The sequence below is a fragment of the Leucopleurus acutus genome, assembly GCF_964270905.1.
Source record: "Leucopleurus acutus genome assembly, chromosome: 3".
Lineage (NCBI taxonomy): Eukaryota > Metazoa > Chordata > Mammalia > Artiodactyla > Delphinidae > Leucopleurus > Leucopleurus acutus.
In genome coordinates this window covers 8,064,389-8,089,894 of record NC_139145.1, presented here as the reverse complement: position 1 = coordinate 8,089,894, position 25,506 = coordinate 8,064,389, and the positions used below count along the sequence as shown (strand labels likewise).

Sequence of the window (25,506 nt, the reverse complement as noted above, 5' to 3'; positions counted from 1 at the left end):
CCGAGGGGAGGGCTTCTGGAACAGTTGGCGGAGAAACTGCATCATCCCCTCTAATGATCCATTTCCGCCCCCAGGGAATAAAGGCTCAGTGACGGCCAGTTCTGCTCTGGAGCTCACCTGCCTCTCTGAGCCCCCAGCCGACTGACTTGTGCCTCCCCCAGGGTGAGTACTGGGCCCGGCATACCCCTGCTTCCCCGCCCCGCTGGCTGGACCCTGCCCGCCCCCTGACCCTCCCAGCCAGCTCTTGCACTCAAGCCCCGGGAGCTCGGGAGCCAGGCCATCCCTGCAGGGAGCCGTCTCCTCCTTTCTCAGAACAGGGCAAGTGGGGATCTCTGGGGGGCGCATGCTGCCCATGCCCCAGACGTTTGTCTCTCCCCTCCCAGATGGACACGTGGACGGTGCTGCTCGTCCTGCAAGCCTCGCTGGTGCTCCCCCTGGTGCTCCCCTGGGCTGCCGGCATCAGTACCAACACCCGCACCGCCCCCGCCCCTGTCCTGCGCTTTGTTGCCGTGGGTGACTGGGGAGGGGTCCCCAATGCCCCGTTCTACACAGCCCGGGAAATGGCCAATGCCAAGGAGATTGCCAGGACCGTGCAGATCCTGGGCGCAGACTTCATCCTGTCCCTGGGGGACAATTTCTACTTCACTGGCGTGCAGGATGCCAAAGACAAGAGGTTCCAGGTGTGCGCCACTGGAGTAGGTGTGGAGGCGGGGGGATGCGTGGAGAAGCCACTCGACCTTTTGACTCTGGAGAGGGCAGAGGGAAGATGACACTTGTAGACGCCTAGCACACTCAGCGTCTCCCTTGTACATAGCGCCTTACTCAGTGGGAGCATCTGATGGCTGCTTGAACCTGCGGGGGGGCGGGGCTCCCTTCTCTGTCTGCTGCAGGAGACCTTTGAGGATGTGTTCTCTGCCTCCTCACTCCGCAACGTGCCCTGGTACGTGCTGGCTGGCAACCACGACCATCTGGGGAACGTCTCGGCACAGATAGCCTACTCCAGGATCTCCAAGCGCTGGTGAGCCTGCCCCACCTTCTATCCATCCCTCCGCCAGCCTCGCTCAGGTGGGCAAAGAGATCCATCAGCCAGAGCTGAGCCTGGGGCTTCTCTGCCCAAGACGGGCGCCCACCACCTCCATCCCATCCACAGGAACTTCCCCAGCCCTTACTACCGCCTGCGCTTCAAGATCCCACGGTCCAACGTGTCCGTGGCCATCTTCATGCTGGACACGGTGACACTGTGTGGCAACTCGGACGACTTTGCCAGCCAGCAGCCCGAGAGGCCCCGCAACCTGGCGATGGCCCGCACGCAGCTGGCCTGGATCAAGAAGCAGCTGGCGGCGGCCAAGGAGGACTACGTGCTGGTGGCCGGCCACTACCCCGTGTGGTCCATCGCCGAGCACGGGCCCACCCACTGCCTGGTCAAGCAGCTGCTGCCGCTGTTGACCACGCACAAGGTCACCGCCTACCTGTGTGGCCATGACCACAACCTGCAGGTGAGGGAACTGAGGGTGGGCGAGAGCCTGGTAAGGGGTCCCCAGCCCAGCCACTGTGCCACGTGGCATATTGGGGTCCTCCTGCTGTGTGGGAGCCCCCGGAATGTCACTCTCTCTCAAACTCTATGCTCGCTAACCAGAAAACAGCCCAAAGTTCCCTAAAAGCCATCTCACGGGTTCCAGTTGACTATTGATTGCTCAGCGCAATACACTCTCACACGTGGGAAAACTGAGGCCCAGGACAGGAGGGGGTGGGGTATGTCCCTTGCTCAAGGTGACTCTGTGCCTGACCCTGGACTCAAGACAGGTAGACACCAAGCCAGTGGTAAACCTCACTGAGGGGCTGGGGACTCCACTGACCCTGCTTCCTCTGTCCGCAGTACCTTCAGGATGAGAACGGCGTGGGCTTCGTGCTGAGCGGGGCCGGGAACTTCATGGACCCCTCGAAGAAGCACCTGCGCAAGGTCCCCAATGGCTACCTGCGCTTCCACTACGGGGCCGAGAACTCACTGGGTGGCTTCGCCTACGTTGAGATCAGCCCCAAAGAGATGAGCATCACTTACATCGAGGCCTCGGGCAAGTCCCTCTTCAAGACCAAGTTGCCAAGGCAAGCCAAGTCTGAGCACCAGCACCGACGGGGGCTCCACGCTGGGGCCTGAGTTAGGGGCGCCTCCCAGCTGGTGGGTGAGTGGGTCCCGCTGGGACCCCCTGCCCATGGGCAGGCTTTCTCAAGGGCCGGTGGTGCTACGGCAGAGCAGGAAGGAGAAGGACAGATGAGAAACTGTGGTGCCACGTGGCCTTTGTGACAAGGATGCCCATATACGTGAAAGAAGCATGGACACATGTTCTGGCCAGAGTGCCAGGCCCCTTGGCCGGGCTCGCCCAGCCTTAGTTCCGGGCATTGGGGGACAGGGAGGGAAAGCCCTCCCCTGGATCAGGCATCCTTCTGTCACTGCCAAATAGTCAATAAAAAAAAATAGTTGCAGAGGCTGAACGTGTATCGTGAGCATCCCTTTCCTCACCTCACTGGCGAGACGCATCACCTGGGTTTGAAAGGGTCTGGGCTCCCCCACTTGCTGGCCTGCGTCTCCATCTCTAAGCCTCATCCATAACCAACTGGCCTCATACATGGATGCGATTTTAAGTAAAGACCAAACACAAAGAAGGGTCCAACGTGAAGCAAGCCTTCCTCCCCCATGCTCACCTTCCTAGGGACAGCCATCATCATGTTCTTTCCTTCCATAATAAAAACATCCTCCTTTTTTCGCACAAAACATCACAATGTATACGCAGTTCTTTTTTCCTTTTTTTTTTGGCGGGATCTTAGTCCCCAGGGATCGAACCCATGCCCCTCACGGTGGAAGCACGGAGTCTCAACCACTGGATTGACAGGGAGGTTCTTTTTTTTCTTCTGGGGTTGTGGCGGGGGGGGGTGTCTATTTAACCACAAGCGGACTGTTCATATCAGAACATTCATTTTTGTTCATTTCACTGTGGAATCGGTGCTATTCATATGGTTCGAAAATCTAAACTGTAGAAAGGTAAAATATCTCTCACCCCCTTCCCATCTGTCCCTCCACCTTTCCAGAAAGGAAATAGCTTTTTGTAAATGCCTTGGGCTTCCTTGCAGGATTTCAGTGCGCAAATGAAAGCAAACCTGAACGGTTTTTTCCTCCCCTTTCCCACTGATCTGCACCTTGCTTTTTTGGTTTTGGTTTTGTTTTCTTTTTCAAACTAACTTCATTGTGGTCTAATTGACACCTTTTGAACGTCTGCAGTTCAGTAAGTTTTGACAAAGGCACACACCCACAAACCCACCACCACAATCAAGATAAAAGCATTTCCTGCACCCCCAAAGGTTCTCTTCTTCAATTTGCTGTTTCTGCCTGTTGTACCTGGAGATCTGCCCATCAGCCCTCTGGGGGAGCTTCTTTCTGCAGCTACAGAGGCCCCACTGTGTGCCAGTCCCCAACTGTCTATCTAAACAGCCATCTACTGAGGGTCGCCTGGATTGCTATCCTCAAACAATGCTGCCATAAATGACCCACACATTCATTTCCTACATATGCAGATATGCTTGTAGGATAAACCAATCTTTCCCAATCTCTCCCTCTTAACAACATAGCTGCAGTGGACACACCTGGACCCATGCTTTTGCACATCTGTGCAAGTACGCACGGAGGAAAACTTCCAGAAGCAGAATTATTTCAGGGCCTGTTCCTGCCAAGGAATGCGGAAAGCAGAATGCTCACCCTGAGCTGAAAGCTGCAGAGAAACCCAGTTCCCCTCTGGGCTTCTGAGTTGACTAACACCCACCACAAACGGCCTGAGCCAGCCCGTCACAGGAACTGCTCTCTTGGCCTGCCCTCAACGGCCACTTCAGCTGCTATGGGGCCGGGGACCCAACTGTTTGGGTCCAGCTGCCAGCCCACCTAAATAGAACGGAATAGCACCCTGGGTAAAATAAGTGAGGTTACTGAGTTCTGGGCAATGGGGGTGCAGCTGTCTCCTGAATCAAGCATCCTTTGGTCACTGCCAAATAGTCAATAAAAGAATACCTGCAGGGACTTCCCTGGTGGCGCTGTGGTTAAGACTCTGCACTCCCAATGCCGGAGGCCCGGGTTCGATCCCTGGTCAGGGAACTAGATCCCACATGCATGCCGCAACCAAGAGTTCGCATGTCACAACTAAAGGAGCCCACTAGCCGCAAATGCTGCAACTGAGACCTGGCACAACCAAATAAATAAATATTAAAAAATAAAAAAAAAAGAATAGCTGCAAAGCCTGAACGTGTGTCATGAGCATCCCTTGCCTCACCTCTCTGGGGAAAGGGACTTGATGGAAGTGGCACCTTCTGCTTGCTACTTTGTAGCAGTCAACACTGCTGAATTTGTTACAAGGTAACATGTGTTGCTATTAAAATTAAGCAAAGCTGGGGCTTCCCTGGTGGCGCAGTGGTTGAGAGTCCGCCTGCTGATGCAGGGGACGCGGGTTTGTGCCCCGGGCCGGGAAGATCCCACATGCCGCGGAGCGGCTGGGCCCATGGGCCATGGCCGCTGAGCCTGCGTGTCCGCAGCCTGTGCTCCTCAACGGGAGAGGCCACAACAGTGAGAGGCCCGCGTACCACAAAAAAAAAATTAAGCAAAGCTGTCTTACCAGAATGCCAGCCCTGAGTTCTTTCCAGCTGACATTACCACCCACCAAGCTCTATGCCAAATTAACCCGCCATCCCTTCTAATCCTGACCCAGGAGGAAAGGGCCGGCGTCATCCTGGCTTCTCAGAGGACAGAAGCTCAATAGATTAAGTCAGGTGCCCAAGGTCATATCCAGGAAGCGTCAGACCCTCAATCTTAACCACGACAGTCAAGGCAGCTCACGGCCACCCTGCCTCTTCCCACTGACTCAGAGGCTCCAAGCCGGCAGGGGTCTGAATCAGAAGTCAGCCCAGTGTCCCTGTTTGCAGGGCCCAGAGTGTGGAATTAGCCCAACATCCCAGTTCACAGGGCCCAGAGGGTGGAAAGGAGAAGTGACACATCCAAGCTGACACAGGGAACTAGCGGCAGAGAGGGGGATTGGCCCCCCTCCTCCACAATGGCCAAGCATGTCTACCAAGCACCAAGGACCAAGTCCTGTGCCAACTCAAGGAGCACCCAAAGGAATAAGGCAGGATAGACACATGCCCTCCTAGAGGGCTTCCTTCCAGCTCAGGGGACAATGTCAGCCAGCACGCGGCCATGGGTAGAAAGATTCCTTGTAGGAAGCAACCTAAGTGTCCATCGACAGATGAGTGGACAAAGAAGATGTGGCACATATATACAATGGAATATTACTCAGCCACAAAAAGAAATGAAATTGAGTTAATTGTAGTGAGGTGGATGGACCTAGAGTCTGTCATTCGAGTGAAGTCAGAAAGAGAACGTAGAGAATGGACTTGAGGACACGGGGAGGGGGAAGGGTAAGCCGGGACGAAGTGAGAGAGTGGCATTGACATATATACACTACCAAGTGTAAAATAGATAGCTAGTGGGAAGCAGCTTCATAGCACAGGGAGATCAGCTCGGTGCTTTGCAACCACCTAGAGGGGTGGGATAAGGAGGGTGGGAGGGAGTCACAAGAGGGAGGGGATATTCGGATATACGTATGCATATAGCTGATTCACTTTGTTATACTGCAGAAACTAACACAACACTGTAAAGCAATTACACTCCAATAAAGATGTTTAAAAAAAAAAAGATGCCTTGTAAATTACAGGAAATAAGATGGCAGAATTCCTGGAGACCAGTCACAGAGTCTCATCTCTTCCCGCTTTTCCTGAGCAACTGCATCTGATTCAACCATCATGGATATTATCATCTCCCCACTCCCCTCCTCACACCAGGTGCTGGGCCTGGCACCGGCACCCTCACTCAGCCAGGAGGTTGTCAATGGAGAGTCAGGCCACATCCACCCTCTCAACAGTCTCCAAGGCCAAGACTCATGAATAGCAAGGTGAGAAAGCCGCCTTGCCAAACAGCAAAACGCACTGTCATCAAAACAGCATGACCCTGGCTCCGGGAAAACATCCAGAGGAAATCCGGAAACAAATTCAAGAACACATGAGAACGTGATGTAGGTTAAGGTGACATTACAACTTCCCAGGAAAGATGTTATCTGCCTTGTCGGTTAGCCCAGAACAAAACACAACCTGAACCCTACTTCAGACCGTATACAAAAATGAATTCCAGAGGAATCACATGTTTTAGTGTAGAAATAAAATACAGTAGAGTAAATCAACTACCCTCCAAAATAAAATAAAAATTAAATTTAAAAAATACAGTAGAAAATGAACATCTACACGAAGATCTGAATGAGACAGTACATAGTAGCTTTATTCATAATCGTCCCAAAAAGGAAACAACCCAAATGTCCATCAGTAGGTGAAAGGATAAACAAACTGTGTCCATCCCTACAACGGAATACAACTCAATGATAAAAAGGAACAACTACTGATAAACACAACATGGACATAGGGAATTCCTTGGCGGTCCAGTGGTTAGGACTCCACGCTTTCTGAGGACATGGGTTCAATCCCTGATGGGGAACTAAGATCCCACAAGCAGTGTGGCCAAAAAAAAAATGGACACGTTGCAAACGTACTGAGCTGAGTAGAAGAAGCCAAACTCAAAAGGCTACGTTTTGTATGATTCTGTTTATGGGACTTCCTCAAAAACACAAAGCTATAGGAACTGAAAACAGATTAGTTGGTGTCAAGGGCTGAGGGTGGGGTAGCGATTGACTACAAAGAGACATAAGGAAACTTCTTGGGGGGATGGAAACAGTCACTATCATGATTGTGGTGATGGCTTCACAGGTGTATGTATATGTCAAAACGTGCCGTTTATTGTCTGTCAATTATATCTCAATAAAGATGTGAAGGAAGGGAGGGAGGAAGAAAGGGGGGGAGGGAAGGAGAGACAGAGAAAGAAAGAGAGGAGAGAAAGGAAGGAAGGAAGGAAGGAAGGAAGGAAAGGGAGAGAGAGAGAAGAAAGGAAAAGGAAAAGAAAAGACAAAACCTGTGAACCTGGCAATCATGACTACGGCAGTCACACAATAATTATCTGTATGTGTATTGACCACTAAGTGGAAATAGCAAGTTGCAAGGTAACATGTATGGTATGATCCCATCCTGTGTGTATCCAGGTTCCTACAAGCACGGAGAAGGGGTCCTCCAGAGAGGCACTGCCAAGGGTTAAGCTTGGCAGTTCTGAGAGTAACACTGCCCTCTAGAGGACTTCTTGGAGATAGGTCTATTGGAAATACATCGATAGATCTCTTGACAAGTTATTTTCCTAATCGCTCCAATGAAAGAGCTCTTATCAAGATTGCCAGGGACCAAACACTTGCCAAAGTCAACAGTCAATTCTCTTTCCTCATCTTACTCAAACTCGCAGTCACATGTGATACAGCTGACCACTCTCCTCGTCTTGAAATACCTGCCTCTGGAGGCTTCTGGGAGAGGGCAACCCACGTCTTCCTCCTCCTACCTCACTGTTCTGCCCAGTCTCTTGCTGGCTCCTCCTCCTAACCTCTAAGGCTGGGGAGCCCTGGTGTCCTTCTTAGCCCTCTTCTTTTGCTACACTTTGCCCCTTACCCCTGAAACCATGTGACCTCCTCTGGCCCCAAGACTTTAAATAACCTCCATATGCAGATGACTCTCAAAATCACATCCAGATCCTTCTCCTGAGCTCCTGGCTTCTCTTCCAAAGGCCCCTTCCAGAGCCCCTCTTGCTTGTCTCAGACTAATCACAGCCAAACACAACCCTTGACCGCTCCTCCGAATTATCTCTGTTGAGCCTTCCTCATCTGAGTAAGAGGCAGCGTCCAGGGTCTCCACCCTTGACACTCCTCTCTCCTTCACTCCCTCTTAAGTTCTATAGGTGCTACTTCTGTCTGTGTGACTTCCACTCAGGCTTTGGATTCCATCCTGAGCATCGGCCTCCCAGGGAAGCCTTCTCTAACCTCTCGTACTAGTTTGGCAGCCCCCTCCACCATCACATGCTCTGAGATCCACACACTCCTCTCTGCTGCGCTGAACAGTGTAGCAACTGACCCTTTATATTTCTGTCCAGCCTCTTCACTACATCGTGGGAATTGTGGAGCTTTGTTTTCCCCTCCCCCAGCCCCTACCTGCCTGTCCAAACTCATGTATTATAACTTCGGCACTCAAAGTGTGGTCCCGCAGACCAACAGCACGTATGGCACTGGGGACCTAGTTAGAAAGTCAGACTTCCAGGCCCCACTTCTGACCTAATGAACCAGAACCTGAATTAGAGTAAGATCCACAGGTTCTTGTTAAAGTTTGAGAAGAGCTTCTTACAAGCTTCCCCCGTTAACTCTGATTCAGCCATACTGGTATCTGTCGTTTCTTAGCACTGAGATATCTGAATGTGCCCGACATCGGGGAGACCCAGGTGAGCTGCGAGGAGCTGGGGCTTGAAGTGGGAGAGAAGGCACGTGAAGATGCTGCAGCCATGGGAGAGGCTGCCTTTCCAATGCTGCTATGGCCCGGTCCACCGCTCCTGAAACGCGGGAACTGCCACCGCGGAAGCTCACTAGAAGTGGCGGCCACTTGCGCACCAACTGTGAAATGCGGTCCAGCCCTCGCGCACGCGCACTGCGATCCCGCCTCCGGGCCCGGAATGAGTACAGAGAAGACTTACTCTCCGTGCGTGCGCACACAGACACTGGAGGAGGCGGGGCTTACTTGCTGGGAGGTCCCGGCCTCGGGTGGGTGAGACTGAAGGGGAGAGGAGGGATTTCCGCTTCCGCCGGGAGCTGGAAGTCACTGTCTCCCGGGTGAACGAGGCTGTCGCAAAGATCGTTGGCGAGTGCAGGTGAGGGATCGCGCGGGCGGGCTTTGGGGCCGGGTGGGACTGGGCGCTCTGCGACTCCGGGGCGCTGACGGGGTCCTGGAGGAGGGTCCCAGGGCCCAGGGCTTGGGGGGCGGCCCATCGGGGAACTTGACTCCCCCGGGTCCCAGCGGGTCCCAGCACGCTGTTCGGAGGCCTGGCTTCTACCGGCGGCCGGCGGGAGGCGACGCCGAAGCCTCGGTGAGCCTGGAAGGACGGCCCACCGGCCTCCTCTTGAGTCCCGGCAGGGTCGGTGGCTGAGCCCTTTTCCAGCCCCCACCTTGGCGCGCTTTGGACTTAGATCGCCACAGAAGTACAGTCCGAGGCCCCTGGAGTTTTATGTGCAGGCCAGACTCCCTTTTCTGGAGTGTGGTTGGCGGGTGCTGTAGTCACCAGGGAAAATGAGATTCTGGGGCTCACCTGTAGCTTCTGATTCAGGAGACTTGTTTATATTCAACAGTTATTGAGCTCTTAATGCATACCAGGAACTGTGCGTGCTGGGGATTCAGCAGTGGGCAAATCATGCTCCCACCCGAACCCGAAAAACTGACATTCTAGGGCCGGGAGATCTGGGGGTTAGGTTCAGAAATCTGCATTTTTTGAGCACCCCCAGGTGATTCTGGTGCGGGTGGTAACCAGGGCCAGGCTTTGGGGGGAAAAATTCAACAGAACACTACCCCTGTACCCCCGAAGGTGAGAGCCTGGGCTGCAGAACTGGCTCCGGCTTACTAAAGCCTACTGGGTCTTGTAGGGTCTGGCCGCTGCTCTCCTGTTGCATCTCACACCCCATCTCCCCGTTACTCGCTGGGCTTCAGCTGTACCAGTCTTCTTTCTCTTTCTCAAGAAAAGCTTCTTCTGCCTTGGAGCCTTTGCAGTTGTTATTCCCTCTGCCTGGACTACCATGCATGGTCGCCTTCTCTTATTCAGGCCTCAGCTTAAATGACTCTTACCCAAGGGTTCTTCCAGCTCCACCCTTAGGTAGCCCCGTCCCAGAAGCGTTCACTCAGCCCTGTTTCATTAACTTCATAGCACTTAACCAATATTGGAAATTATCTCCCTTATTAGTTAGCTGAAGGGTCTGTCTTCCTCCGCTAGAATATCAGTTGCACAAGAGCAGATACCTTGCCTGCCTTGATAGCAGCAGTGCTGTGGTTTACTGTAGGCTTGGCATTGGTCATTCATTCATTCAGTAAATCTCTGTTGGGAGCCAGCTCTGTGCCACGAGCTGTTCTAGGCGCTGGGGATACAAAGAAAAGACAGAAATCCCTGCCTTCGAGGAATTCACATTTGGAGGGTGCTGGGCAGAGTTAGAGATGCAGGGAGACCAGTGAGGATGCTGTTGTGATAATACAGGCCAGAGATGACTGGGACTCAAGACTCAGACCACGGAGCTGGCCCTGGGAGTGGTGAGAAGTGGTCAGATGCTGGATGTCTTTTAAAGGTAGAACAGTAGGGTCAGGATGGGATAAGGGGTGTGAGAGAGGGCAAAAGGAATTGAGGATGAGTCTAAGGTTTTTGGAAAGATGGACTTGCTGCCTGTGGGACAACACATTGAGGTGTTCGGAGCTCGGTTTTGGACAGGTTCTGTTTAAACATTTGGTAGCGCCGGGTAGGAGTGTGGCTGAGGCAGGTGGCCAGGGGAGCCTGCAGTTCAGAGAAGACATCGGTGTAGAGGAGGCATTTGAAGCCCTGATGCTGGGTGAGATCTCCATGGAAATGAATGGAGATGGAGAGGGGAGGGGTCCAAAGACTGAGCTTGTGGACTCACCATCATTAGCGAATTGACGGGGTGAGGATGGGGTTGCAGCAGCAGCAGAGACTGCAAGAAGCTGCCACTGAGGAGGGTGGGAGAGCCCTGTGAGAATGGTGGGAGGAGGAACCGGTGTGTCCAGTACCCTGAGGAGTGAGGGCTGCCCCTTGGGGTGGACAGCATGGAAGGGGCTGTGGAGAGAGGGTAGGAGGGAACGCAGACAGCTCTGCTAGAAAAGCTCACAGAGAACGAAGGGGTGGTTTTTAATGATGGGAGAGGTCATAACAAGTGTGTTTGTTAATGATCCAGTAGAGAGAGAAAATGTGACGTTGGGATCCAAGGCACAAGGTAGCAAATTGTTTTCGTGGGGCGCGTGGATGTTCTTCCATAGCAAAGGAGAGAAGGTCGAGTGGGTGGTCCTGGGGACTTGTGGATTGTGGATGTGGTCTGACTGCTTCTGTTTACTCGGTGAATTGGAAGCACCCTTAGTTAAGAACAAGGATATTGCATAGAGAGTGGTCTTAAGTATAAGTGAAACTCTGGTCTTTATCTGGCAGGCTGCTGACCTCCGCTGTCACGGAAGAATGATGCCAGAATCGGGGAGGCGGGGGGGGGGGTGGGGATGACCGCTTCCTACAGCGTCGAGCCAGAGGGACACGTGGGTCCCACGAGTCGCTGACTTCTGCCCCCATCCTCCCACAGGTTTGCCCTCCTGCAGACATGGGGCGCAGAAAGTCAAAACGGAAGCCACCCCCCAAGAAGAAGATGACAGGCACCCTAGAGACCCAGTTCACCTGCCCCTTCTGCAACCACGAGAAGTCTTGTGACGTGAAAATGTGAGCGGGGCCCAGGATCCTGCCTCACGGGGCCGGCCCTCTCCTTCCTCGGTCGGGAGGTGGCTTCCCCCCACCCCCACTGTCTTCCATTCTGTCCCCAGCCCTCCTGGTTAGGGGGATCGTCACCCACAGACACAGCCCCTTTCGTTCACTAAGTCCCCGCATCTCCTCCCGTTCCAGGGACCGGGCCCGCAACACCGGAGTCATCTCTTGTACCGTGTGCCTGGAAGAATTCCAGACGCCCATCACTTGTATCCTTGGGAACCCGGGCTTTCCCCAGGAGACGGGGGCGGGGCGTCAGGGCTGCTCTGCCCAGAGTGGGCTGCTCAAGGGCACCCAGCCCTGCTGCGTGCCCTGGTGGTGTGGCCACCGAGAGGAACCAGTGCCACGTGCTGACTTACATGGGGTGACAGGCTTCAGGGTGGGGTCTGGCTAACAGTAGCGTGAACAACAGAAGTATGTATAGGAAAGGGGTCCAGTGCTACCAGTTGCCCTTGACCTCAGCGGCTCAGATCTGTCGGAACCAGTGGACGTGTACAGCGATTGGATAGATGCCTGCGAGGCGGCCAATCAGTAGCAACGCAGAGGACCCACTCCCTTGGCAGCCTCACCCGCTGGGTACCAATCCAGAGACATTCCAGGGTCCAGGGTGTGGGTCCAGGGCCTCTGCAGCCCTGTGTGTGTGTGTGTGTGTGTGTGTGGAGTGAGTGTGGGCATGGGTGTGAGTGGGTGTGGCTGCAGGTGTGACTGTGGGGGTGTCCTCGTGGGCATGGGGTAGAGTTGAAGGGTTGCTGGGCCCCAGGCGCCTGAACTGCCTCCCTTGGCTCCGAAAGCCTTTGACTTGCTCCCTCCTCTGGCACCTGGCCACCTGGCTTTGGGGCCCTGGCTCCTCCAGGGACCCGTGTCCTGACACCGTAGGTGAGGGCAAGCCCAGCAGAGGCTGCCTCGGGACTCTCCAGCGTCTTACCCCGCCTCCCCAGCACTTGTCCATTTGAACTGGACCAACTGCTCATCCTCCTTCCCTGCTTTCCAAGGTGTGTGGCCTGGGACTCAAGCCACAGCCCCACAGGCCCCCTGGCGGGGCGGCCTGTTTTCACGTTTGGCCACTTTTGTAGAGGAGGGAGGGGCTGGGCTGGGGATAGCTGTCGCTCACCAGCCCTTAAATAAAGCAGCCAACGCGAGACTCCCAGCTCTCTGGTTTCCTGGGCTCTGGGTCAGACCCAGGGGCTCAACGAGGGAACGGGGGAGACTGAGGCATTCAGAGGTGGCCTGGCGGGCCACTGGAAGGGGTCAGCCCTTCAAACCGCACAACGTTTTATCCACTCTACAAGCATTCAAGGTGAAACCAGGGCAGTGCTGGGCTCAGGGGACAGGGATGAACCCACAGACACCTGGCCAGGCGTTTACAGGTTTATGTCTGATGTTTGCAGTCACAGCAGAAACCGGGGCCAGCAGAGCCCAGGGTGGGGATTGGGGGGGTCAGAGAAGGCTTCCTGGGGGACAGCCTGAAGGAGCTAAGGCTGAGGGGCCACACTGGGCCAGAGGCCAATGTCAGGTTTGCCTGCCTTGCCCCCATGTCGCGACAGCCGCCCTGAGGAAGGAAGATGCTCACGGATGAGGAAACAGGCCCGAGACAGGAGGTCACCGGCCAAAGGTCCCACAGCCAGAAGACTGCACGGCTGCCGGGCCTTGAACCCAGGAGGCCTGGCTTCACAGCCCAGCATCTTACTTCCTCCTGAGTCCAGGGTCCGGGCTAAGGGAACAGCTCCTGGCTTCCTGGGGGGCGGGGGGCAGTGGGGAGCACTGGAGAAGAGTAAGGGACCCTTGTCCTAGGGTCGCGAGGAGTCTCTCGGAAGGCTGGAGGTGGAGCCAGATGCACGTGTAGGGTGTAAGAAGTAATGCCTGGGCTTTGTCCCTGGCTCCTGGCAGGAAGCTTCTAAAACCCTTGGAATTTCCTGAGCAACTGGAGTACTTTTTGTCATCCATAAAGAGCCCCTTTTGATCACAGGTGAGATTATGCTAATGAAGTGACTTAGAGTGGGGCCCTAGGTAGTCTCAGGAAGGGGCAGGACGCAGAGGAGGAACTCAGTCAGCCACATCCACCAACCTTCGGGAAGGGGAAGGGACCTACAGATGAAGCACGATATGAGGACAAGATTTGGTGAGCTTCCGCCCTTGGTGAACACAGGGAGGTGCTGGGACACTTGGAGAGGGCATGGAAGCTCCACCCTCCTTCCTCATACCTTGCCCTAGGCATTTCTTCCATCTGGCTCCTCCTGAGTTATATTCTTTTATAATAAACCAGTGATGTAATAAGTAAAATGTTTCTCCGAGTTCTGTGAGCCACTCTAGTAAATTAACCAAATCTGAGGAGGGGGTGGGGGGGGCCCCGATCTCCAGCTGGTTGCTCAAAAGCACAGGTAAACCACCTGCACTTGTGATTGGCAGCGTAAGTGGAGGAGGGGCGGTCTTGGACAGAACCCTTATCCCGTGGGATCTGACGCTTTCTCCAGGTAGAGAGTGTCAGAACTGAGTTAATTGCTTGGTGGTATTGGAAGAAACACACCTTAACAAGGCTGATGGTGAGACCCCAGATGGTCTCGTGGTGCGGAGGGCCTGACGCTTCGGCAGTGTGGGGCATGTCCATCTCCTCCACCTGGCCTCGTGAGCCTGGGCAGCAAGTGACTTGTGCTTTGGCTTCCTCGTTGGTACAGTGGGAAGGATGATGGAACCTTCCTCCCAGGGCCACACTGAGGCTGGAGGCACCTGTCATGATTCCTGGCACAGTTCCAACAGACTCGGACCCACCAGGGCAGTGGGGGATGTGAACAGCCGAGAAGATGCTGACCAGGCCAGAAGCCCTGGCCACCAGGCCCAGCCACTGGGTCCGGCATGTGTCCCCCAGGGCCCTCTCTACCCTGACATACCGCTCCTTGGTGCTCCCACCTCCCCCTCCAAGGCCCCAGGTGGGGTCCCCTGGCCGAGGCAGGACCCAGCGGACACAGGCAGAGTGGCGGACAGGTGCCGGGGGTGGGGTGGGGGGGTGGGGGATGCCCTCTGGGGTCCAGGGAAAGGGGGCTCCTGCCAACCAGGGCCCGCCCGCCCCAGTCTTACAGACCAAGTGCTAATATGGTGCTGTTTTCCCAAGAAGGCAGGGCCCTAGGCCAGGCATGGATCCTCCTCAGCATAGCTTCCCCGAGCTGGCCCCATGGTAGCAGGACTTTGGGTAGCAGGACTTAGGGTAGCCAGGCCAAGAGCGCCTGGAATCCAGTTTACGAGGCCCCAGGGGCCGTGTGCGTCTGTGCGAGCAGGTCTTCTGATGTCTGTCTCTGCAGGTCCCCACATTCCAGCATCGCCCCCTGCCCTGGGGAGGGAAGGGGAGAAGACCGCTGTGCCCCCAGCATGGCCGCATCCTCTCGTTGGAACCCTGGCATTTGATAACTTCTGGGCAGGTTAGCTGGGGCCCACATCACCGGGAGAGCAGGGTCCCCTCTGAAATGTGGGGAGGTTGGGACCTTGTCCAGACTTCTGGGATCCTGGGCTGGCAGGCCAGGCGCCTGGGCCAGCTGCACCCTGCAGTCAGCTACCTAACTGCTCTGTGCCAGTTGGTAAAGGGCTATTGCCAAAGTGCCTCCACTGTGCCCATCCAAAGTGGGCACATCTTTCCAAAGTGCCCAGCTTTCCCCACTGCCCTGTCCCCTCCCACCTTCCCACAGTCTACTTCAGGGCTAAAGGGTTCTCCCTGCCCACAGGGGCCTCCAGGACCTGGCTGGTTGTCCATTCTCATGGTCAGTACCAAATGTCATCCCCCGTCTGGAGGCGTCATTTCATTTAAGCTCCCTGTGACCCCACAAGGTTCCATGTCCTCATTTTCCTAATGCGAAAACAGGCCTAGGGAAGGGAAGTGACTTGCCCAAGGTCACCTAGCTGGCAAGCTGCAGAACTGTGATTTACATCCCATCTAGCCCGTTCCGGCGCTTGGCCTCAACGCAACCCACAGGCCCCCAGGGAAGGTACGTGTGTGTGTGTGTGTGTGTGTGTGTGTGTGTGTGTGTATTGTGTACCTGTGTGAGGGTTTATGTTTTTATGTGCCTTGAGTAGGAGTGTGTACTGCATGTGTATCTGTGTGTGAAAGGGTATGTGCAGTAAGGCTGTAGAGAGCGTGTGTACACCATACACACGAAGTGTGCGTGCATGTGGATTTTGTGTGTGAGTCGGGGGAGGGGGGGGAGCCCATCTTGGGTCCAGCGAGCTCTGTGAGCTCTGTGTGTGTATCTTAGGGTGCATGTGAGTGTGTGTGCCTGTGCAGATGTGTGTGTGGGAGATGGGGTATATCTGAGTGAGGCCACTTATGCGTGTGCTACAGCCACACAGCCTCTGTGACAGAGCAGCCCTGAGTCCTCAGATGACTTTACAGCCATTTATTGTGCTCCAGTGAAGTAGAAAAAGAAAGTGCTCGCGTTACAAACACCGCTGTCACATCCCTTAACGCCAGCTGCAAACCAAACCGCGTGTGTCCGCTGGGGGTCTGGGCATGCAGTTTGCTCCCACTGTGGGAATGGGGGAGGGGGGCGAGCCTGGGCTCTGGGGGCTTCGCTTGGGGGGGCTTCTTGTCCTGGGGGACCCACCTGTGGGGAGTGGGGGACAGCGGGGTAGCTTTGCTCAGTGCGTCCTTTGGGTGCTGTTGGGAACACCCGGCTCTATGTTGGACCCAGGGAGGAGCCCCCTTTCCCCCACACAGGCCCCCCCCAGTCTGCTCCCCCCGAATGCTAACCCTGTAGGCAGGTGCCAGGGGGCTGGAGGAGCCATGCAGGGGGAGGGGGTCGGCGGGCCGGGCTGGGCCCTGCCAAGAGCAGCACCGGCCTCCCCGGGGGAAGGCGGGAGGCCCAGGGCCCTAGGCGGAGTTGTAATAGTTGTGCGGGTGGTGGTCGTGGGCAGGCTCGCCCAGCTCCGGGTACTCGGGCGTCAGGCAGTACTTGGGGTCGTAGACCTGGCGGGGCAGCCCGTACACTGTCATGCCCCGCTGCGAGGCCCCCTTGTTGCTGCCCATCTGCAGGCTGACATTGAGCGTGTCACAGTGCTCCATGCCCAGCCCCGGCTCGAAGATCTGCCGCTTGGTCCCGGGAGCAGTCATGCCGGCCTGCGGAGGGCAGTGCAGTCAGGCCGAGGGGACGGCGAGGGGCACAGCCCCACCAGCCCGCCCCATGGCCCCCCACACACCTGGCTGGCTCCCTTGTTGGTGCCCATCTGCAGGCTGATGGTGGCCTGGTCCAGGGGCTGGTCTGTGCCCAGCTTGGGGTCATAGAGGTGGCGCCGGGTGCCGTAGGCTGTCATGCCCTGCTGGCTGGCAAACTTGTTGGTGCCCATCTAGGGAGCCAGAAGGAGAATCACCCCTTACAAATCTCACGGTGGGCCACAAGATGTAACTCATGTCAGCAGACACTTACATGGCCCTCTAATGAGGCACTGTTTCCACCCTCAGGCTACAGACTGGAAACTGAGGCCCAGAGAAGGTGGGTCACATGACTGATAGGTGGCCTGACTTCCAGGGTTCAAGTTCCAGCCCGGCCACTCATCACATGGGCAATCCTGGCAAGTAAGCGATCTTCTCCAGGCCTCAGTTTTCCCGTCTGTATAAAGGGTATGCTGATAACAGTACCCACCCCCTAGAGCTGTCAGAGGAGTGAGTTAGGGTATGGAAAAATGCCGAGCGTATAGTCTAGTAAAGGCCAAATATCCTGCCACCCCCCCGCCAAAGCCTGCAGGGACCAGGGCGCCCTCCCAGCCTCCTCCACTCCCTGACCCTCTGCTCAGCTCAGCAGTGAGACCCGGATGTAGAAGGGGCGGTACCTGCAGCCCGATGATGTTCCGCCCTTCTCTTAGCTTCCCTGGCTCAAATTTCCGTTCCTGCTTCTCTGCATATTTCACTCCCACGTTCACCTTGTTCCCTTTCGTCTTGGCCTGGGGAGGGTGAGGGAGGCAGGGGCTGACAAGGAAGCCCTGGGCCACACTGTCCCCTCGGAGACCCTAAGCAGCACCTGCTTTCCCCCTCCCGCCCACGCGGGGCTCAGAGGGCACAAGTGGCCCCACCCGCATCCCAGCCCCGAGTGCCCGCAGCCTCCCGGCCCCATGCCCACCCTTCAGCCACACTCACCATGCTGGCCAGGGCCAGGAGGGTGGACTGCACTTGGGTGTGGTTGGTGTTCTCGAACAGGTCGTTGGCCTCAAAGATGTCGTGGGGCCTCACCCCGTACTTGGTGATGGCCTTGATGAAGTTGCCGATGTTCTCCAGCTGGAGGGGAGCCGGTGGCGGTCAGGGGTGGGAGGGGAGTGGGGGTCTGGGTGGAGCTCTGAGGGGCTATGGGCCAGGGGTCGAAAGAGTTAAGAGAGTCTGGGCTCACCTGGTGCCAATTCTGGGTGGACTCATTGACCTTCTTCACAGAGCCTGGCTGGAGCTTGTTGATGAACCTGCAAGGCGCAGGGGAGGGCACTGAGGAAGGGGACCCCTACTGCCCCCACCCAAGCCCAGCCCAGCGGGACAAGGGGTCAGGATGACGGTCAGTGGGAGCTTTCCTTTTTTCTGTTTCCCACTGCAGTCAGCCCCCAGCTGCAGCCCCACCACAGACTGTCTGCACACATAGGCAGGACCCAGATGGGAAACCAACCCCGGGGAGCTAGACTCGTTCAGGTCAGAAAGTCTCCCGATGGAGGGTGTAGGGGAGTCTCCTGGGTGCACCTGCCTCGCTCGTGACCATGTTTCAATCTCCTTTTGCGAACCGCTACACCTCGGAGAGCCCGCAGCTCAGAACTGGGGCCTCTTCTCTGGCTACACTCACCCCCTTGATCTCATCCAGTCTCTTGGCATTTTTTTTTTTTTTTTTTTTTTTGGCCACGCTGCGCAACATGTGGGATCTTAGTTCCCCGACCAGGGATTGAACCCGTGCCCCCTGCAGTGGAAGCGCAGAGTCTGAACCACTGGACAGCCAGGGAAGTCCTCTCGACTTTAAATGCCATTCACATGCCAACAACTCCCCAACATCTTCCTGCAGCCCCCTCTTACTCTCCATTCCAGCACCCCACATGGGTGTCTCAAATCAAATTCACCCTACCTGGACTCCTGACACCCACTTTCCCCCACAGAACTCCCTCCATCCTCCCCGGCTCAGTAAACCCAGCCCTCCAGGTCTCAGACAAAGCCCTCCGCCGCCCTTGACTCTCCTCTCCCTCTCTCTCACCCCCACATTCCATCCCTCAGCAATTCCTTTTACTCTGCCTCCTGAAGACTTCCAGAAGCCCACCTCCGCCCTGCTCTGAGCCACCAGTGTCTCTTCCCTGGGCTCTTGCCTTGACCTCCCCTTGGGCTCCCAGCTTCCACCTCATCCCCTCCAGATGCTTGTCATCCCACGGCTAAAATGGCCTTCTTAAAACAATTCCGTATGGTTTATCATAGGATATTAAATATAGTTCTCTGTGCTATACAGTAGGACCTTGTATAACTTTGCTGTACAGCAGAAGTTAACACAACTGTAAATCAACTATACTTCAATTAAAAAAAAAAATTTCCAGTTACTCCCCAGTTCAGAGCACTCCCATGGTTTCCTATTGCCTTGAGAATAAAAGCCTAACTCCATAGTATGAAGGACGAAGAGGCCCTGTACCATCTGGCCCCCAGCTAACTCCCTCCACTTTCCCTGATCACTGAGGCATGCTCCCACCCCAGGGCCTTTGCACTGGCTGTCCCCGCTGCCTGGCCCACTCTTCCCTAAGATGTCCTGCCGGCAACTTCCCTCACTTTATCCAAGATTCTGCTTCGATATTACCTCTTCAGAAAGACCTCCCAGACCATTCTGTACAAAGCAGCAACCCTTCACCCCATGCCCCCCGCCCCCCATCCTTCCCAGCTTGACTCTTCCTCATGGCATTTCCCACCACAGGCAAGTATGTGATTATTTCATCAATTATTTGTTCAATCACCCCCACCAAGACTAAAGCTCTGTAAGCGCCCCAAGTCAAGTCTGTTTTGTTCACTATCCCCAGCGCCTAGACCTGGGTGGCACACAGCAGGTGCTCCCTAAATGCACCTCCTCCATAAACGGGTGGGTGGCCCTGCACTCTTTAAGGCCTGGGACACCAGACCATCCCCCGATTCCTTGGATATGGTAGAACATCATCCCCCAGCCCCTCTCTTTCCAGCAGCTAGGGCTTGGTAACGCTGTGCCTTCGGGAAGCTTCCCTAGCACAAGCTCTGGCTCTTAGGGTCACCCTGCCCTGGGTCAGACGCAGAGAAAAAGACAGGACCCCAGCTGGGCTCGGGGCCCCACCCAGAAATAGGGTTGCAGTGAAATCTAGGAGGTGGAATCTGGAATCGGGGCTTGGGAGCTGTTGAGGGTTTTCCTCTCCCTCAGTGATTAGGTTCTGAGAGGGGGAGAAAATCAGGGCCCACTTAAATTACTGTGGCACATCGCTCAGGTCACCAAGCCAGCAGCGGACAGCTGATATGGCCCAGTGCCTTTTCGCTGTGACCTCCCTTTCTTGGGACTCTAGAGACCATACATGTGGCTGCCCCGTATGCGTTGGCGGTTCAGACTCTAGATTCGGAAGCCATTTCTGTTGGAACAGCGTGGGACTTTGGGCGACATGTTTTACCCGGGCTCAGTTTTCTTTCCTGTTAAATGGGCACAGTGGTTATCTTAATATCTGATACCTCACAACAAAGGTATCAGATAGAACGTGCCCAATCCAGCTCTGAGCTCTTGGTCATTTGAGATGAGGGGAGTAGAGATGAGGGGTTGGGGGCAGCCCAAGGCAGAGTCTGAGCCATGAGTGCTGCACTCACTCGCAAAGAATGATGCCGTCTTTGAGGCCGTCCATGAAGTTGTTGCCAATGCGGCGCCCTGTCACCCCCTCGATCCACTCTCGCAGCTCCTGTTCCCGCTGGTGGTCGTACTTCTGGGCCAGCTGGCGGTGGGGGACACAGAGAAGGTGGTGAGGACGCAGTGGGGAGCAGGTTGGCTCCCAGGCCCAATCCAAGCTTCCCTAGGTCTGCTCTCTTCCCTCGTCCCTTCCCAACTAAGGCAATTCTGTCCCAACGTCCAGTTGAGGGGGGTGGGGGGGGATGTGCTGAGGGCCAGTGTTGAGGCGGCACCTGCCCAGGGGCCATTCCAGGCATTCTGAGGTTTGGCACCACCGAATGTGGATTAAGGGGTGGAGAACGAGATACTCAGAGCTGGGGGGCGGCGCCTGGCCTCTTGGTTCCCCCTGCAGACCAAACTTGGGGTTTAGCTTCCCCTGGCCCTGCCCCCCTCCTGGGAGCTTCAGGCAGGGGAGGAGGAGCCCTAAGGAGGTGCCCCCGGATGCCGCCTTGCAGGGGACAGCTCTGTCTTATATCTCTGTCTCAGTGTGTCTCTAGGTCCTCATCCCTGGGGCCCCCTCTCTGGCTCGGGGCGAGGGCCTGTCTTTGCCTTACTCCTGGCCCCGTGCATGTCTGTATTTCTCTGTCTCTCTCCCCATGGCACGATGTCCTCAGTCTCTCTCCCAGCTCTGTCTGTCTTTCCTAGGCCCTGTCATCCTGTCCCCATCTCTTCGTGTCCGGCTGGGGGTGGGCCTCATAGATCGTCCTTCTCTGCTTTCATAGGTCTCTCTCCATCTCTGCGACTCCAGGTTCCCCGCCTCGGGCGAGGATGGGGCTCAGCGGTCTCTCCACCTCTCCATCCCTGTCTCAGTCTTATTGTGCTCCAGGCTCGCCCTCCCCCATCCGTCCCTCTCAAGTCTCAGGCTTCCAGTATCTCTGCGTCTCTCCCCCACCTCTCCTCTCCCGCTTTGCCCCCGCTCCGTTTCCCCAGAACTCTCTACCCCAGCCCAGACAGGCTCCGGGCCCCTGGGAGACCCGGTCGCCCCTTCTTCTGGGGGAGGGGAAAGAGGAGGGGAAGGCCCCCTCACCTGGCCCCGGCCTTGCCGCCCCCCTCCCCATCAGCCCGGCTTTATAAAGCAAACCGGCCCTTATATAGCGCGGCCCCGCGGGCCGGGCTCCCGAGGCCGCCTTATATGGCGTGGCGGCTCCGCTCGGCTCCTGGGCCGGCGCTGGGGGGAGGGGGGGCGACGCTGGGATCTGCCTCCTGCCCGAGCACCCGTCCCCTACCCGCCCCCTCCTCCAGCCCCGAGGATCCCCCCGACCCAGGTTCCCAATCCCAGCTCCCCATTTCCTGTCTGTGGAACCCTGGGAAAAGCCACCCTGAGCCTCAGTGTTGCCCTCTGTCAAATGGGGCTGGGACTCCTCCCTGGGCAGTGCTCAAGGGATTGTTCCAGTGGGTTGGGGACTTCAAGCTCGCTGCCCTGGAGAAGCTGATCCCATGGGGGACGCGGGCCGCAAGTTCAGGGGCCCAGTTCTGAATCTCTCTTATATAGGACCTGAGCTACTTGTCTCTTCTTTCTGAACCTCAGTTTACCCATCCATAGCATGAAGGCGATGTCCCCATGTCCTCCCACCCCCAGAATTAGGAGTCCCCTGCTTTGTCCCGAATGCCCACTCTCTGCCTATCCCCAGCTGTCTCCGTTTCCTTCACAATCTCCAACACCTTGGGGCCTCACCCCCAGGAACCCCAGCTCTGGAGCAGTCTGCAAATTCTTTGTCGGGCTAGGGGGTGTGGGCAAAATCAAGTCCTTCCCCAGACCCCCAGAAACAAAAAGGGTTAACGGGGGACTCTAATCAAGTGGGGTTTCACAATGGGCCAACCGCCTCAGTTTACCTGTGACTGCCTGCATGCCCCCCCATTTCACACCCCAACAGGAGCTGAGGGCTCTGGGATGCTCAGGCCAGGGAGGAAGGCAGCCCCTTCCCCATATACTCGTCCTTTTTCTCTCTTAGGTTCCAAGTCATATGGGATAGGCAGGAAGGGGGTCCAGGGAACCCCAAGTGTGGGGCCTCTGGCCTGGCAGGGCAAGTGGGCCAGGTCGCGGGGAGGCCCTCCAGCCCTACCTTGTTCTTGACCTCAGCTGACAGCCCGTAGGCGGGGCCTCGGTTGAAGTGAGCAGAGGACATGCCAGCTGATGGTGGACAGCGGTGGCAGCAGCGCTGAAGAAGGCGGCAGCAGCTGAAGATCCGTCTGCACCCTCTTCCCTCCTCACATGTTTTTGAAGCTCGGGAGGCGGCCCGGGCCTCTTCCAAGGCCCGTCCCATTGGCCATAGAGGCCTGCCAAGGGGCGGGGCGCCCCCCACCTTGGCCAGCCCCCCTTCGTGATGTCAGGGCCTTGGTATTGGGAGCTGATTGTGTCATTGTTTCCACCTAGGGGGGCGGCCTGGGTTATTCATTTTTGGGGCGGCGGGCAGCTTGGCCAGACAGAGACCACCAACCTTTCCCCACTCCCCACTGTTCATTAGGCCTCTGGCTGGGTCTCCTAGTCTCTTTGTGTCTGTCTCTGAGGCCATCTCCCCACATCTCTGAGGTCATCTTTCTTCATTTCTCTCCTGTCTTGAGGCAGGACTACCACCTGTGGTAGTTTATGGAGCACCACCCTGGTTTTAAGTCCAGACACCAATAGTCTATAAGTGTAGGCCAGCCCCTTCCCCTCTCTGAGCCTCTGTTGCCTCACCTGTAAAATAGACTAACGATAGTGCCTGCTCACGAGGGTGTTGTGAGGATCAGAGGAAATAATGCCTGGGACCTCCCTGGTGGTCCAATGGTTAAGACTCTGTGCTTCCACTGCAGGAGGCACGGGTTTGGTCCCTGGTCAGGGAACTAAGATTCCACAAGCCGGGTGACGCAGCCAAAAAATAATGCCTCCAATATGCCCAGGGCAGTGCCTGGCACAGGGAAGGACAGGGAATAGCAGTATTTTTGCTGAGAATCTGGCACCCCACTTCTGTCCCCTCCATCCCCTCATAAGTACCTGGGGGAGCAGAGATCCTGGATCTCACCCTCCCCATCCACCTGTGGGTTGCCTGAACCACGGAGTGGCTGTGTTAGTGGGTTCCAGGCCATGGACACCCCCATATATTCCTGTCCCAGACAGGCTGGCCTGAAGGGAACACCTGCAAGCAGCCCTGCCTGTCCAGATCTCACCCCTGTACCATAGGGGTGGATGACATGCCCACGTCATGCCATGTATGTTTAGGCCATGTTAGTGACACTTGGATAACATGTCAGCAACCATATCACACACTAATGATACATCAAGGACATGCAATTTGCTGGCCACATGCTAAGGGCACAGCCGTGATGTACTAATAATGACAACGGCCCTTATGTTAGGCCCTGGTCCAAATGCTGTACATGTATCCACTCGTACATACCTCACAACACCCTCAGAAGTGGGTGCTGCTATTCTATGCACTTTACAGATGCAGAAACTGAGGCACCAGGGTGTGGAATCCCTGTCCCAGTGTCACACAGCTCACTAGGGACAGAGCAGAATTTGAACCCGGGCCTCTGCCCCTAATGCTATGAGGCTAAGGCAGGGTTTCTCAATCTTCCTACTGTTGACACCCCGGCTGGATAATTCATCGTGGGGGCGGGGGTCTGTCCTGGGCATTGCAGAACTTGAAGCAGCATCCCCAGCCTCTACCTACTCAGTGCCAGAAGCAACACCCCCCCTCACTTTAGTCTTTTTTGTTTTGTTTTGGCCGCACTGCATGGCATGCGGGATCTTAGTTCCCCGATCGAACCCGAGCCCCATGGGGGTTCTTAACCACTGGACCGCCAGGGAAGTCGTTCCTCCCTTCCCCCCACCTTAGCGTTGACAAACAGGAATGTCTCCAGAGGTTGCCAAATGTCCCTGGGAAAGCTATGGGGGTGAGGGGTCGGCAGCAGATATCTCCCATTTGAGAACGACTGGGCTAAGGCAACTACCGACAAGTTGATAGCGTGTAATGGTATATTGAAGATACGCTAAAATACATAAAATGAGCAAACAATTAGCTCCTACTACGTACTGAGTGCTTTGGATCTGTCAACTCATTCCTCACAGCAGCCTTATGATGTGGGGTCTAAATGTTGTACAGAGAGGTGAAGCCGACTGCCCGGAGTCACACAGCTCCAGGGTGGCGGAGCCAGGATTCAAACGCGTAGGTTGCTGGATCCTGCCCACACAGAGCGGCCCGCAGCGGGCCACAGGTCGCTACTGCGCATGAGAGGACCCGCGCCTCCGCTAGCTCTCGGCCGGCGCCCCCTGGCGGCCCAGGAGGGCGGGGGCGGGGCCTGGCGGCATCCAGGCGGCGATGACGCAACGCGCTGACTCATTCGGCCCCGCCCCCCGGCCCGCGGTCGCTTGGCCATTTATAGAATCCGCGCCGGCTCTGAAGTCACTGCCCAGGCACGACGGGGGCGGGGTGGGGGAGCACTTGGCTTGACCCCAGACGGGGCAACCCGGGGTCTCCCTAGGGAGCAGCCCTTTTTGGGTCCATTTGTCCCTCCAGTTCTGGGTCGGTGTCTCTGTATCTCTTGCAATGTCTTTTGGTCGTTCTGTGCCCGTCTCTCAGCGTCGCCTAGCCTTTTTCTGTCTCAGCCTTTGTCTCTCTGCGTCTCTATGAATCTGCCCATCTCACTGTCTCTGTCTCTCTCTCTGTCCCCGTGTCTCTTCTCTCTTTATCTCGCCGTCTCTGCGTCTCAGTTTCTGTTCCGCGCCTCTTGGTTTTTCACTGTGTCTCTGTATCGTCTCTGTTTCTGTCTGATGGATGGGGGTAGAGGCGGAGAGAGGGGACTGATCCCATCCCGAGGCCCCAGCCCCAGGGGACTCCCCCATCACTGGCTGCCCGGTGTGCAGACCCCCCACTCAGCTCCTGTTTGGCGCTTCCCAGGCCGCAGCCCCTCTGTGCCTCAGTTTGCCATCTAAATGAGAAGGATGGGCTTTAGTAAGGACGAAGAGTCCAGGACAGTCATGAAAGAAAAGCTCTGCCTTTCCTCAATCTTAGGAGATCCCCCAGAAACTTTCTGACTCTCAGAACTAACACACACACACACACACACACACACACACACACACCCCCCTCTGTGCCTGTGTCCGGGAGAGTCTCACCCCCTTCACTTGCCTATCTTGGCAGA

At 56.2% G+C, this 25,506-nt stretch overlaps 4 protein-coding genes across 4 annotated transcripts in view; 2 read left to right on the top strand and 2 right to left on the bottom strand.

Annotated features, from left to right (window-relative positions):
* PRKCSH (PRKCSH beta subunit of glucosidase II) overlaps window positions 1-25,506 on the bottom strand; it is a 143,299-nt gene that overhangs the window by 41,013 nt on the left and 76,780 nt on the right. The window lies entirely within an intron of this gene.
* ACP5 (acid phosphatase 5, tartrate resistant) lies at window positions 85-2,693 on the top strand. The gene is made up of 5 exons (XM_082835868.1): window positions 85-162; window positions 384-680; window positions 891-1,018; window positions 1,151-1,496; window positions 1,877-2,693. The coding sequence occupies exons 2-5, from the start codon at window positions 384-386 to the stop codon at window positions 2,153-2,155; spliced, it is 1,050 nt and encodes a 349-aa protein (XP_082691994.1). The 5' UTR covers window positions 85-162; the 3' UTR covers window positions 2,156-2,693.
* ELOF1 (elongation factor 1) lies at window positions 8,819-12,636 on the top strand. The gene is made up of 4 exons (XM_082835273.1): window positions 8,819-8,869; window positions 11,337-11,470; window positions 11,651-11,721; window positions 11,983-12,636. Exons 2-4 carry the CDS (start codon window positions 11,355-11,357, stop codon window positions 12,045-12,047), a joined length of 252 nt encoding a protein of 83 aa, XP_082691399.1. The 5' UTR covers window positions 8,819-8,869; window positions 11,337-11,354; the 3' UTR covers window positions 12,048-12,636.
* On the bottom strand, window positions 16,365-22,585 carry CNN1 (calponin 1; the record flags this gene model as incomplete). Its single annotated transcript, XM_082837464.1, has 7 exons — window positions 22,446-22,585; window positions 20,307-20,428; window positions 17,872-17,938; window positions 17,625-17,762; window positions 17,321-17,431; window positions 16,691-16,837; window positions 16,365-16,610 (listed from the first exon to the last, which is right to left on the bottom strand). The coding sequence occupies exons 1-7, from the start codon at window positions 22,506-22,508 to the stop codon at window positions 16,365-16,367; spliced, it is 894 nt and encodes a 297-aa protein (XP_082693590.1). The 5' UTR covers window positions 22,509-22,585.